The 13,512-nt window shown below is 37.1% G+C and overlaps 2 protein-coding genes across 2 annotated transcripts in view; both read left to right on the top strand.

The window, feature by feature from the left end:
• The first annotated feature begins 2,130 nt into the window (after positions 1-2,130).
• On the top strand, positions 2,131-2,889 carry LOC121813108 (ovostatin homolog 2-like). Its single transcript, XM_042216631.1, has 3 exons — positions 2,131-2,220; positions 2,370-2,550; positions 2,728-2,889. The coding sequence occupies exons 1-3, from the start codon at positions 2,141-2,143 to the stop codon at positions 2,887-2,889; spliced, it is 423 nt and encodes a 140-aa protein (XP_042072565.1). The 5' UTR covers positions 2,131-2,140.
• Positions 2,890-3,835: 946 nt separating this feature from the next.
• LOC102294271 (alpha-2-macroglobulin) overlaps positions 3,836-13,512 on the top strand; it is a 12,557-nt gene continuing 2,880 nt past the window's right edge. The window contains exons 1-11 of the mRNA XM_042216630.1: positions 3,836-4,393; positions 4,720-4,740; positions 10,098-10,263; positions 10,355-10,439; positions 10,525-10,648; positions 11,543-11,660; positions 11,786-11,895; positions 11,979-12,146; positions 12,394-12,621; positions 13,126-13,189; positions 13,337-13,494. Coding sequence (XP_042072564.1) covers positions 10,568-10,648; positions 11,543-11,660; positions 11,786-11,895; positions 11,979-12,146; positions 12,394-12,621; positions 13,126-13,189; positions 13,337-13,494 — 927 coding nt within the window. The 5' untranslated portion in view covers positions 3,836-4,393; positions 4,720-4,740; positions 10,098-10,263; positions 10,355-10,439; positions 10,525-10,567. The remainder of the gene's footprint in view (positions 4,394-4,719; positions 4,741-10,097; positions 10,264-10,354; positions 10,440-10,524; positions 10,649-11,542; positions 11,661-11,785; positions 11,896-11,978; positions 12,147-12,393; positions 12,622-13,125; positions 13,190-13,336; positions 13,495-13,512) is intronic.

The following is a 13,512-nucleotide window of genomic DNA, read 5'->3' as shown; positions in this document are numbered from 1 at the left end:
AAAGAGCCGCATGTTGCCGACCACTGACCTAGGGTGATGCCCTGCCTGGTGCTGGAAGAAGTGGTTGCTTATTTGGTATCTGTTACTGAAACCAAGGCTCAAAGGAGTCCAGGAGGGCAGGCAGGATGACTGCAGCTTGAATTCATCACTCCATAAGATGTGCTGTCACTAATTTTTGGTCCAGTTCTTGAGTAATTGGCATCCCTCAGCATTTGAAGTTTGAACTTCCTTCTTTCTCCCTGTGACCTCCCTTGGACCTTGAGCTAGCAACACACTGTGTGACAAACTGCACACAAACAGTTTGTGTGTTTGCTGATGTTCGTTGAGCTGATAGAAGCATTGCATTTGAAATGATTTACCTCATGTTACTCCCTTTGTGTTTGCTCGTCTTTAGTAGTGCTATCTAGATGCCGAAGTACCGCAGCTGCAACTTTTGGACACCAATGTTGTACAAAAAAATAAATAAACAAAAAAAAAAAAATACCGTCCCACTTTAACCCCTGACTACAGCACCCAGTTTTGCCTCTTTTTATGCGACATCTGCTGACTGCCTTTCATGTCTTACTGTTTAGGCTCAAATCGGTTTGGTATTTGAAGGCCTACAGTGACATGAAATAATAACTCCCCTCAAATATGTTAAACCAAAAGTAAGGAGTCTATTTTAAAAATGTAAGTAGAAATAAGACACTGGTTTAAAAATGTAGGAGTGAAATAAAAAGCAGTCAAAAAACACAACTACTCAAGTAAAGTACAGATACCTGAAAATTCAACTTAAGTACTGCAACAAATTTTTGTACCTTGTTACTGTCCACCTCTGCTCAGGGGGCTGCCTTGTGAGTGTCTCATGCCATTTTTCTATTTACTCTTCTCTTCATACTTTTGGTCAGTGCAGAAAGAATGTTTAACTGCAGCTATCTGTTCATTCTGACTTTTGTAACATGTTGTTTGGCCTGGATACACTTCAACTGGTTGGATAGCGCCCTACGGGTCTGTCACTATGCATATAAAATAAACTTTTACTTTTTCAAAAGCTGATGTTCAACTATGTCAAAAGGAGGTCAAATGCAGTCCAACTGTTTATTATATAATTGAGATTGTGGAAACTGGGTCCAAATGGCTCTTTGGGTCTTAAAGGTTGCTGATCCCTGCCCTCGGTGAACATGAGCAAGCCATGAAATTCTTAGGAGAACAGCATGGATGCCCTGTATTAATGCCTGTTTCTGTGCAAATCTTGCCGCGAAATCTGAACCCGTGAGGTCTATTCACATGTGTGCATGCCACTACTGGAAGTCAAAAGCCAAAAATGCCTGCTCTGTTGACTGCTTCTGTTCCCTCTTGCCTAAATCTGTAAATAAACTTGTGGAACTTTTACAGTGCTTTGTGCTCGGGTGACCTTTCTACTAATTTATGACACGTTCTTCATAATTTCATTTCATTTCATTTTTCATTTATTTATTTATTTCACACTTGGTACAACAATTCAAACAAACCAACCACACTTTCTATCAAAAAACATTACAACCATGTGTGAAAAGGAGCAGGAAGAAGAAAATATTCTTATTAAACCCTGCCCCCTAATTCACAACACAGCGATCATCCTGTGTTTCATACTCAGTCAGCATCTGCATGGTGTTACTCTGTATCACGTCTGTGATACGTATGTTATGTATGTTATCTGTTATTTCAGAATGCCATTACAGATCAGTAGTTGTTACAACACTTCACTCACTGCAACCACATTTCCTTCCTGGATTTTGGTAAAATATTAGGAAAACATCAATACTTACAAAAAATAACTCTTCTCTCTCTCCAGTGTTAGCATAAATAGAATGGAATACATGTTTGAAAACTAAAAACTTAAAAAAAACTACTACTTGCTTTAATTTTGAAGACAGCACCTGGTGCTAAACAAGTCTGTGGATAAAAAAAACCCCTACATCTTAAATATCTTAAAATTGTTTGAATTTTTTTGACCTGTAGAATTTTTGCATGACCAACTTTTTGTGCTTTCAAGATATCTGGAGACCAAACAGAAGGGGCTGGTCATGGGTGTTGGTATCTGTGCTAAGTGGGAGGGGCATGGGGGTTGAGGGGGTGTCTATTTAACAGACGCTGACTCTGAAAATCTTTGCAGTGAGTCATGGGCTGTTCAAGAATTCTGACATGGACACTGAGTGTCCTCCTGAGCTGGATGTGTGTGGATCAAGCGGTGGCTGAACCGTAAGTTTAAGTGTTCTTTATAAAGAAAAATAGAATTTGTTTGCTTTGTGACTTTGTGTGTAACATTTGTAGTTAAACTTTGCACGAGCACTGGTTTGGGGTTTCCTTCTTTGTCAGTGCTTTATGCGTTCATCTGTCTGTGTCTGCAGGCAGTACCTGGTGGCCATTCCTGCAGTTATAGAAGCTGGAGCTGAGACCAAATTTTGTGCAAGTCTTCTGCAGCCCAGTGAGACTGTGGTCATGACTGTCACTTTGATGTCCAGAGAGGAGAATACAACCCTGCTCACACATACATCCAATGAAGATTTTCATACTTGTACTCAGTTTAAGGTGAGCTCCCCAAGATGGGTTTTGATTCACTTGGTAATTTCTAATATAAAAAAAAAAAGACTGCAGGTGAATACAGTCAAGTATTTTAAACACAGCATACAATTATTTATTTATTCTTATAAATAAATAAGAATAAACAAATAATGCGCCTCATTCTCTCAAACACTTCTCTTAAAGGCTCCTTTAGTGGAAGGAGAAAAGATTCTGGATTTTGAGGTGGAGGTAAGAGGAGACACATTTCACTCAAAAGAAGTGAGAAAAGATGTAACTATGTTTCACTCCAAAGAGCCGATAAAAGCGAACAGGCCTAGGATCAATTACATACCAGAGTCCGGATAACACCCCTCTACCATCCCTGACAGAACAGAAGGTGAGGAGAGTTGAGACATGAATGAACCACAATCAGAAGACTGAAGATGGACTTATTCTGATACAGATGTCGAGCCCTTAGTATTGCCTGCCCCCAGCTGCGGGAGACCCCCCCCCCCCCTTTTCCTGGGGCGTATTGAACTTCCACCATGAACACGTCTCTTTCACTCAAAAACAAAAACGTTTATTTCTATAATTTCCAGATATTTTGATAGCATGTCGAGCTGAACTATGATAATTACAAACTATTGAGCAAGTTTTGAAAATGTGAATTGAAGTTAGTCTGGCCATGTTTGTACAAATCACCGAAACTATTTCCAGCAAACATTCATTCATTCATGTTTTCTTTTCAGAATAATCTAAACATTAAATAGATAAATAAAAATGTGTAAAAATACAACAGTGCTGCACAATCCAAGCACTCTCTGTGTCACCAACACTTTTGAAAAAACAGGCAAACCTGTATGTAGTAGAACACTATTGGAAAAGCACTGTTAGTTTTTAAACTATGAATTTCCAAATGTTTCTAAGCTATCTGCTTTTAAATACACCTTCTGCTATTCTAGGTCTGAACAAGTATGTGCCTACAAACTGTTTTTTCTAAATTGTTCAACATTATGGATTCTATGATAAATGCAGAGAAGCCCTTGACAAAATTCTGGATGTGCTTCCCACCCATATGCAGACTTTTAAGATGATTAACTATAAATTATTTTATATATAAATCATCCTAATAAACATTGTGATTTAAACAGTTTATTATGAAGTGAGCTGACTTAAATCGCACTACACAGACAAAAAACATAACAGTTGTGCTGACTGATAGTTTGGCTTTTTGTTGATTTGCTTGTAAGAGCACTACCCCGTTGTGTGCACAAACAGTATGCCCTAATATGTTATTATGCAATGCCTCTAATTGTAGCTGTCAGGAAAGTCTGGTACAGTTTGAAGGTGCAAATACATCATTAACATTAATATGGACCTTTTTGTTAGGTTACAACTCAATATTCTGATTTGTCCTATAAAGTTCTTTAAACTCTGACACCGTTTAAGCCAGCTATCATTTCTGTACATTTTGCTTCGGAGAAGTCAGATTCTCATCTGCTGTGTTTTTTTAAAGTGCTCTCCGGGCTTTATGAAAGTCTTTTGCTGCAACCTGATATCACAACAAGGCGTGTATAGACATGGCAGTCCACCATGTCCATTTCACGCTTTTCCTCTACAAAGGATATGAGGATGAACAATATAAAATATATACACATTTAATTTACTTAAAGCTTGTTACGAATAGAAACAAAGAGAAAATGATGTTAGTACTACTGCTTATTTGGCAGTAATGATGTTGGAGAATGTTTCAGTTTCATTTCTTGGTCAGAATTTATTACTCATTAAGGTGTAAAATCTTTGAACTTCTTCCAAAGTGCATTTCAGGGTTGTTGCACTGGACCCCAAGTTGAGACCTGTCAGTCAGCTGGTGAGTGTTTCTGTCTCTCCTTTCCTCCTTGACTTTTATCACTCTGAGTTTATCAGTCAACTTGCACTAACAAATCAATAGTACAATTTGTTTTTTACTTATTCTGTGATAACTCTAACAAGCAAACACTTGGAGTATACAAAATAACATAAAAAAATCACATACTGTTGACATTCATTTTATGTTCAATTGTGTTATGTGTTTAATATTTTTGAATTTCTACCAAGCCTGCAGTTGGATAGAGTCATTGGTAGGACACTGTATGAGAAAATCATTTCCTCTAACAATTTTCTCACTTTTGTTCGTTTTGATTTTTTGCCTTTTAGTGCAACATCATTGAACTCGAGGTAAGAAAATATCCACACATCATTTTATTTTATTTTTTACATTCAGCATGTAAATCTAATAGATTTGTTAAGGGTCTAAACGTTCCTTAAAGCCAACAGCACAACAAAGTGCAGCAACTCTGAAATTCATATGCTGATTCTGATATCAGTGTTTTACCGTGGTACAATTTTGTTGATATATAAACAGTATATATTGTGTCAGGTTATTTCTTACACCTTTACATTAAACACACAGCACTTATAATTAAACTATTTTGTATAATTACAATACAAACAAGTAGAAGAACAGCTAACAGGGAGCCTAACCTTCACCATAACATATCAAAGCTGGATAGAGAAGAACATGGTGCTTTAGCAGAAAACTAAAAGTATAGCTTCAAACATTAGTCCACTGAGGGCACTCATTGGCTACAGTCATTCCAATTTCAGTGCGTGACATGAAGGTGGGAAAGATGGGAACTAAATGGAAGAAATAGAATATACCAAAAGATCAGGAGGTTTAGGAAGCTATACAACATTATATTATAAGTAGAATGTAAGAATAGCTCAAGCATTGAATCAATTTTTCAAAAGGCTGAAAATCATAGACAGCATAAAAGATGTCTGTAGCTGCTGTGATGTTGTCTCTAAATTTGTGAAATCCCATTATGAAGCCTTGAGGTGAGCAAAAATCTGCATCTGCACAGGATCATTATCACTGTATAATCTGTCATGATCCTGGGTTTTTTTGCCCAGCATTTTCCATTTTCCTTGTGTTAGTTGTGGAGTTTCTGTCTGTTTATATTTATGTTCATAAGTCGCTTTAGTTTTCTAGTTATCTTTAGGGTTCTCTTGGTCCTGTCTCTGTTTCCTCCCCAGCATCTCCTTTGTTATTGTGCCTCCCTGTGCAGTCTTTCACGTCAGGTTAGGTGTGTTAAGTTCTGTCTCTCGCTCTCAAATTCCCAGTCGTGTCTCGGTCTCCATGTTTTTGCCTGTTCCCCAGCCATGTCTCCGTGTCTCTCTCACTCCACCTGTTGCCTGTGTTTCAGTGAGGACAGATTATTAGCAAGAATGAATATGATTTATTGCTGAATAAATCGGAGCTTAGACGCTGGTGGTGGAGATGAAGGTGTCTTGAATGGAGCTTGAGTGATGAGAGGTGGGGATGGGGATGAGTTGGATTGCACAACAGCATCTGCAAAGAAGAAAAACAGATGCACAGTGAGATTTAAAGTATGCGCTATGAATGCTGATTGGCCTGGAAAAGGCTGGAGAAGGTGATTGGACTAGACCAGTGATGACACAAACAGCTTGGAAACGTGGGAAAGTGGAAGTACAAAACTCGAGATTCCCAGCACCTGGAAGCAGATAGATGTGAGACCATCCATCTTCCTTGATGAACTTGCGCATAAGCTTCATTTACTCAGTCTGCATCTTAGTGTGTGTTTCTTGTACTTCCTGTTTTACTTTGATAGTCTTCCGTCTCAGCATGTTCACTTTTGCCTCCCGTCTTTTTTGTTAGATCACGTTTAGCTGTGTTCCCACCTTCGTTTGCCCTTCGTTTGTGTGTATTTATGTCTGCATCTCCCCTCTGATTCTTGTCACGATCTTGCTCATTCCCTGGCTGTGTGCTCTGTCTGTTTCTTTGGTTCTAGTTCATTCCTGTTTTTGTTTTGTATTGCTTAAGTCCAGCAATAAACTCATAAATTTTTGAGTTTAGTTTTTGTCTGAGAGTTTGTGTTTTGGGTCCTCCATCCTGCCTGTTTCACAACACCATATGACATAACCTCTTAAGCCCCAATGCCAAACCGATCTCCTGACTTTTGCCCCCTTATCTGGGGCATATGGGCTTAAGAGGATAACCACTTTGCCAAGTTCCAGAAGAAGACCCAAACTGTCACACTTAAATGAAAAAAAAAAAAATTTAGGATTTCCAGGAAACGTTTGATGCACAGATGACACACAGATTGAGCTGTTTGGTCACAATGACAAGAAGTATGTTTGGAGGAGTTAAGCTTTCAAACCAAAGAACACTGTACGAGCTGTCAAGTAGCAGTGATAGCATTACCTGTTTTGCTTCTCCTGGTACTGGTACATTGCACAAACCAGATGAAATAATGAATGAGGTTTATTGTATCTCCAAATTCTTCAACTTCACCTTTAGTGAATAGCTAGACAGCTGAAACTTGGACACAATTGACTGCTCCAACAAGACAATGATCCCAAACACAAACTAAAACTGAATGGATAAGGCAGGCTTACATTACTTTCTGAAAGCCTTGTTCTTAATTCTATTGAAAATGTCTTACTTCAACCTTAATTCTACCAATTCTGCTAAGAAGAATGGTCAAATAAATGACCTGAAACCCTGCCTCTCTTCTCTACTCCCACTCATCTCTGCTATCATTCAACTTTAACAACCTCCTTCTAATCTAACCTCCATTTCTAAAATACTTGAAAAAACGGTGCAGCTCAACTGCTTTCACACCTGGTTAATAATAATATCTACAAGAGATTTCAATCTGGTTTTCACTCATGTCACAGTATAGAAACTTGTAGCACTTATGTGGGTTTATATACAGTACCAATGGATAATAACCAAGGTGATGAGTAATTTGGGCTGGTATCAGAAGAATAGGAAGGACTCTTGGAGCTCTGGTACATGAATGACAGAGAAACAAAACACAGTTGTGTGGCTTTCAAGTAACTTTAGTAATTTAAGCCATTTTAAGATTTTTTTCAAGAATTTTTGTAACCAACACAGAATTACAACAATATGTATAAAAATTTCCCCCCAAAGTAGCAAAAAAATAGAATAAAAATAAAATTGCACGAAGTAAAAGAATTAGTCCTTTAAAGTCCAAATGGTACCAGTGGGGCCCATGACAAATGGGTGCATTGCAACAGAGTCCGTCCAATGAGAAGTGCTGTGTGTGATTGTCTGTCCTACGCACTACTTGTACAGCAGAGAATTGTAGTCCATCAATGTGTATATCGTCCCCTAGGATCCAGTGAAAACTGGAACACTCTGGGATCTGTAATTGCTGACTGGTCTCTTGGATTCGTCCCATATAAAAACCTGACCTATAAACAATGGCCAAATATATGTCACGCACCATTTAAGGAATAACTCTCACAAATTAACAAAGTAGTGTCACGCTGCAGTAACTACTATTCAGATCAGCTATCATCAGTTCAATCATATCAGTTCAGTGCATGTTGTACAACATTAAAATATCAAGGTTCAAAGTCAACAGTATCAATTTCAAAATTCACAGTTGTAACCTGTCAGTAAGATTAAGATTTTCCACAAGGCTTCAAATATTCAGGAACTATAGTCGCCACTTTTATGGTAAACATTCATACATCCATCAGAATAAACTCACTGTATATATCAAATCACAAATAAATAATATATTACCCCTTAAGAGATGGAGCAATACGAAATGCTTATCAGACTGAACAAAGTACAATAATTTTCAATAACATGTAAACACAAGACTCAGTCTGAAATAGAGTATTAAAATAGATGTGCTTAATCCACCTTGTACCATAGGCCTTCTAGTATACGTGGAAATATACTAAAAATTACCTCAAAGTATTCAATACTGAGTGTAGTAAAATAACTTGTTTTTCCTTTTTGTTTAGGATGATTTCAGGAACTGGATTACAAACTCCGTTACTTAAAGTTACTAATAATCTTGTAATCGGAGCTGACTCTGGTCTTCTCAACATTCTCATCCTTTTGGATCTGAGCTCAGCCTTCGACACAAACTCTCACTACGTCCTTCTGAGCAGACTTTCCTCTCTTGGCATCTCTGACACACCCCTAGCCTGATTTCAGTCATATCTCCTTGACCGCTCCCAGTTTATTCAAATTAAATCATTCCATTCTCATCTATTGCCAGTCACATCTGGTGTACCCCAAGGGTTAGTCTTAGGCCCTCTTGTCTTCATAATATACATCCTCCCTCTTGGTACCATTTTCTGTAGAATTTGATCTTCACTTTCACTGTTTTGCTGATGACACCCAGTTATATATCTCCTGCAGACCTGTTCTTCCCTCCCAGCTTCTTCCCTTACAGAATGCTTGAAATCCTGATTCAGCTCTAATTTTCTTAAGCTTAATGAGGAAAAAACTGAAATCCTCTTATTGGCACTAAATCCAACCTTTTGAAGGCAAATCATTTCTCACTCACTACTGATGACTCCAGAGGTTTTCCCTTCACCTCATGTTAAGAGCCTTGGTGTCATCCTGTCCTATAAATCTCACATCAATAATCTCAATCGTTCTGCCTATTTCCATCTACGCAACATCAGCAGATTACGTCCTTCTCTCTCCCACCAGTCTTTGTCCATTCTTGTCCATGGTCGTTACCTCCCGTTTGCTACTGTAATTCTCTTTTGCATGGTCTCCTCCAAAAAGTCCCTCCATAAGCTTTAACTGGTTCAGAACTCCCTGTCGCATTATTACCAGAACCTCCTCCGTACCAGCACATCACCCCTGTTCTTCAGGAACTTCACTGGCTCCCTGTGAAATTCTGGATAGTGTACAAACTTCTTCTGCTCACCCTCATAACCTTGCTCCTGCTTACCTTTCTGATCTGTTAAGCACTACCTCTTCTGCCTGCTCACTTCGATCCTCGTCTTCTATCCAGCTTGCTGTGCCTTCTTTCCGCCTCACGACCATGGGAAGCAGAGCTTGCAGCTGCTCTGCTCCCAGATATAAGAAACATTGGTTTAAATCTAAACTCAAAACCCATCTGTTCAAATCTGTATATTCACTGTGAATCAATTGTTTGCTAATTTTATATTGTGCTTTTGTTTTTATTGTTCTTCATTTGATCATTGTTCTGTTATTTGTTTTATTGTTGTTTATTTGTTGTTTGTTAAGTGTCCTTGGGTGTCTTGAAAGGCGCTTTATGAATAAAATGTATTATTATTAAATATCCACCTGGAATTATACCAGAAGATTCTTGATGGCTACCGATTAGAGAAAATACAAAATAATTTATTTTTTCTGTATAGTCATTTCAACCTGGAAAAATAACAGTCTACAGAAATAATAATAATAATAATAATAAAAAAAAAACGAAAGTCACTATGACATTTTTCCCTATGATAACTTTATGTAACATTTTGATCACAACTTTATATTGCCTATACTGGAGACCAGATGAGATGCAGTAGTCCAGTTCTCTCTTATACCAGGTTATTAGACTTTAATTTGTTTGTTTTTCACTCAATAAGCAGAAATACAAACACCAATATATGCACCAGACAACCTTTGGGGTTCACCAACATATTCTTTAATATGCAAACAAGTGCAAACAATTGAAAAGGTTAAGTTGTACACGTACTTCTCTTGTATTTAACAGAATCCCAATAAAAACAGGATTGGACAGTGGTTAAATGAAACATCCAATAATAAAATATTGCAGCTTTCATACTCCTTGAACTCTGAGGCCCATGAAGGAACGTACAAAATAATTGTCTCTGTGGGTGAAGATAAATTTGTTCACAAATTCAAGGTGGAAAAGTATGGTAAGTCAGGTCTTTAAAAAGATCTTTTGAAATTCTGTTTTTAAATATTCTTAATATAATGCAGATACTAACTTTGATATTTTGTCCCCAGTTTTACCCAAATTTGACGTAACAGTAAATGTATCTGAAGAAGTGAGTATTGGCCAGGAAGAAGTTGATATTAAATCATGTGCAAAGTAAGTAGGAGTCCTTTCTTGACAAATGGCAATTTAGATCCTCACAAATTGGAGTTTTTTTTAATTTTTGTTTTTATTTTAATAGGTACACATTTGGACAGCCTGTTCCAGGAAGTATTACAGTTACGATGTGCCGACTTCTTGAACGCTCTATTTCCTCTGCTAAGAAACACAAGACAGAGGCTCCCTGCCACACAGAGACCAAACGGGTACAGTTGTTCCAGTCTCAAATTTCTCCTGAAACAATGTGCAGATAAAAGCAGACCACATGCCCATGCAGAAGGTTTCTCTATGTCAGGAATTAATGCAGTACTTTATCATTATCTTATCTATCTCCAAATTTCGAGAATATAATGAGTAAAATTTCAAGTTGAACTTGAATTTCAATTAAATAATTTTTAGTGTCCTTAAAGCATTTATTTTTAATTCTGTATTATAAAATACCCGGTTACAGATTCAGTAATATTCACTGTTGTGCCCTCATTATTTATGAATGCTGAATTGTAGCTATCACTTTGACTCCATTTTTTTTCTGCTGTTATGAATATGTTCTGTGGCTCATGTGTGTCAGCTCTTAACAAGCTAACTGATTAAATAATGAGTTTAAGTCATTTATTCCATGAGTAACACTGGTAGAGCTACAACTGGCTTAAGCGACTGCAACAAAGTCCAAATTGTTGCAACCTGCTTAACCTCCTAGAACCTGGCGTCCACATATGTTGACATCAAATTTTGGGTTGTCTAGACCACAATACTAAATTTTGCTCTACACGAGCCTGATTTTCACTTACAACAACATTATACTGCCACTAGAACACACACACAAAAATAAAAAAAAAAAAAAAAAAAAAAAAATTTCTGAAAATGCAAATAAGAAATAAAATAAAAAGAACGAATATCCTTATATGTGGATATCAGGCCCTTGTAGAGCAAAATCAGTATAAAGATAATTCTTTGTTTTTACATTCATCAGGTCCCAATCAGCCCAAATAGCAAAGACAAATTAAAAATGCATGCCATGAAAGACTTCGGGTCTTAGGAAATAAAAGTATGATGTAAGCCTTTTTAAAATTATTTATATTTTATTGTTTTGGAATTTCTAGGCTGATGGAACAGGCTGTGCAGCTGTTACGTTCAAGATGTCAACCTTCACCAAAATTAACAAAAAATTCCTTAAAGATCAGCTGAATGTCATTGCCAAAATGGAAGAGAAGGGAACAGGAAAGTCTTGCAGTTGTTATTTTTCATTTTATTTTAATTGTTACATTTTTTTTAATTTATAGGTTATTGTGCATTTGTGGAAATATGGCATGTGCATTGTTTTAACATTGAGGTTTCGTATTCAGGCATTTCACACAAACAAGAAATGAAAATAAGAATTTCTTTTGTCCTTGGAAAAGCATCTTTTGTTGATGTTCCCAAGATTTGGGAACCAGGATCAAATGTGGAGGGAAAAGTAAGTTCAAATTTGTGCTATGTAATTTAGAATGTAGTGTAAATAATGTGGGTTTTAGTAATGAAACATTGTGGTTTGAACAGGTTAAAGCAGTTTACTACAATGATACACCCATTTCCAAAGCACCTGTGTACCTGTTTGTGGGAGAACGTTGGTCAGAACGCTTACTAAAAAATCTAACAACTGACAGCAATGGTGTCGCTGAGTTTTCATTCAGCACAGATAACTTTCATGAGGATATTAAACTCCATGTAAGTAGATAATTACACTGAAACAGTAGTTTTTAAGTCAGCATTGGTAAGTTACATGACAATGTTTTCATTGACTTAATATGATTTCTGATGTTGCTTGTCCAAGGTGCTACAATAGTAATTAGTGACTATAGTGAAACTGTTAAGATTATTTTACATTAGCTTGCTTCTAAAACCCATCTTTCAGTGACCTTCCACAGTATTTTCTTCTTCATCAAATTATGTATGTTTCTTTTCTACAATTCAGGCAGCCCTGACACCAACCCTATACTTCCAAAGCCATAGAACTCCTTTTTATGATTTAGGATTTCACACAGTGTATACATCCCAACCTCCTTCTCAAGATGAAAAAACATTCAGCTCGCTGAAGCTGAAGATGAAGGATAAACCCCTTTCCTGCGATGCAGAAGAAGACATATCTATTCAGTACACTATAGTGAGGGAAACTGCAGTTTACATGGATGTGGTATATCTGGTGAGTTATTGCTTGTCACAAGTTCATCCACAGTAAAAAAAAGAAAAAAAAAGAAAGGGAAAAAAAAATTGAAAATCTACCAGTTTATCGAATGAAACAGAAAGAGTTTATTAATATATTCACCTCAGAGAAAGTGGTTTGTAAATGCTGAAGAAAAAGCAACACATCATCTGCATAAAGACTAATTTTATGTTCTACATTCTTGCATTTTATTCCCTTAATTGCTATAGCCAGATTGCTGCTGCTAGTTTGATTAAAAAAAAAATGCAAACAATGAAGGGGAGAAGGGGCATCTGAGCCTTTTGCCCCACTGGAGACAGAAGCTGGAGGATGTTCGGTCATTTGTCCAAAGTCCAGTCAATTTTCAAAATACAAGACCACAAGCAGACTGCACTGTCTGTTTCTGAATAACTCCCGGCAGGACTTAAAGCTGGGAGAGACGCAAAATGCACAATGTTACAGCTGGATTACACATTTTGTGTCATTTTCTTCTATATTCTTCAGGTGTTGTCCAGAGGAGCCATTGTCATGCAAGGATTTAAACAGATTAAATTTAAAGATCAGTCAGGTATGTAAAGACTGGCTCAAATCATGAGTTCATGAAATTCTTTTGTAATATCAGGTATTAAATCCAGTTACCTTTTTAAAAAAAGTTTGGTGATTATTAAAATAAAACTGATATTATAGCTATTTTTGGTATGCTTGTTTGTTTCAGTGAATGAGGGTGAGGTGTCCTTTAAATTGAGAATTTCTACTGACATGGCACCAGTCGTCCAGATTGTAGCATATGCTGTACTTTCCAGTACGAATGTGATTGCCCACAGCGCTGACTTCTCTACTGAGAAATGCTTCAGTCACAAGGTATGTGTTGGTGTAAACTGTGTGCAGCTG

The sequence above is a fragment of the Haplochromis burtoni genome, unplaced genomic scaffold, assembly GCF_018398535.1.
Source record: "Haplochromis burtoni strain Fernald_Lab_line unplaced genomic scaffold, NCSU_Asbu1 Contig_1144, whole genome shotgun sequence".
Classification (NCBI taxonomy): domain Eukaryota; kingdom Metazoa; phylum Chordata; class Actinopteri; order Cichliformes; family Cichlidae; genus Haplochromis; species Haplochromis burtoni.
Note: the sequence above shows the minus strand (reverse complement) of the source record. Positions and strands in the feature narration are given on the sequence as shown.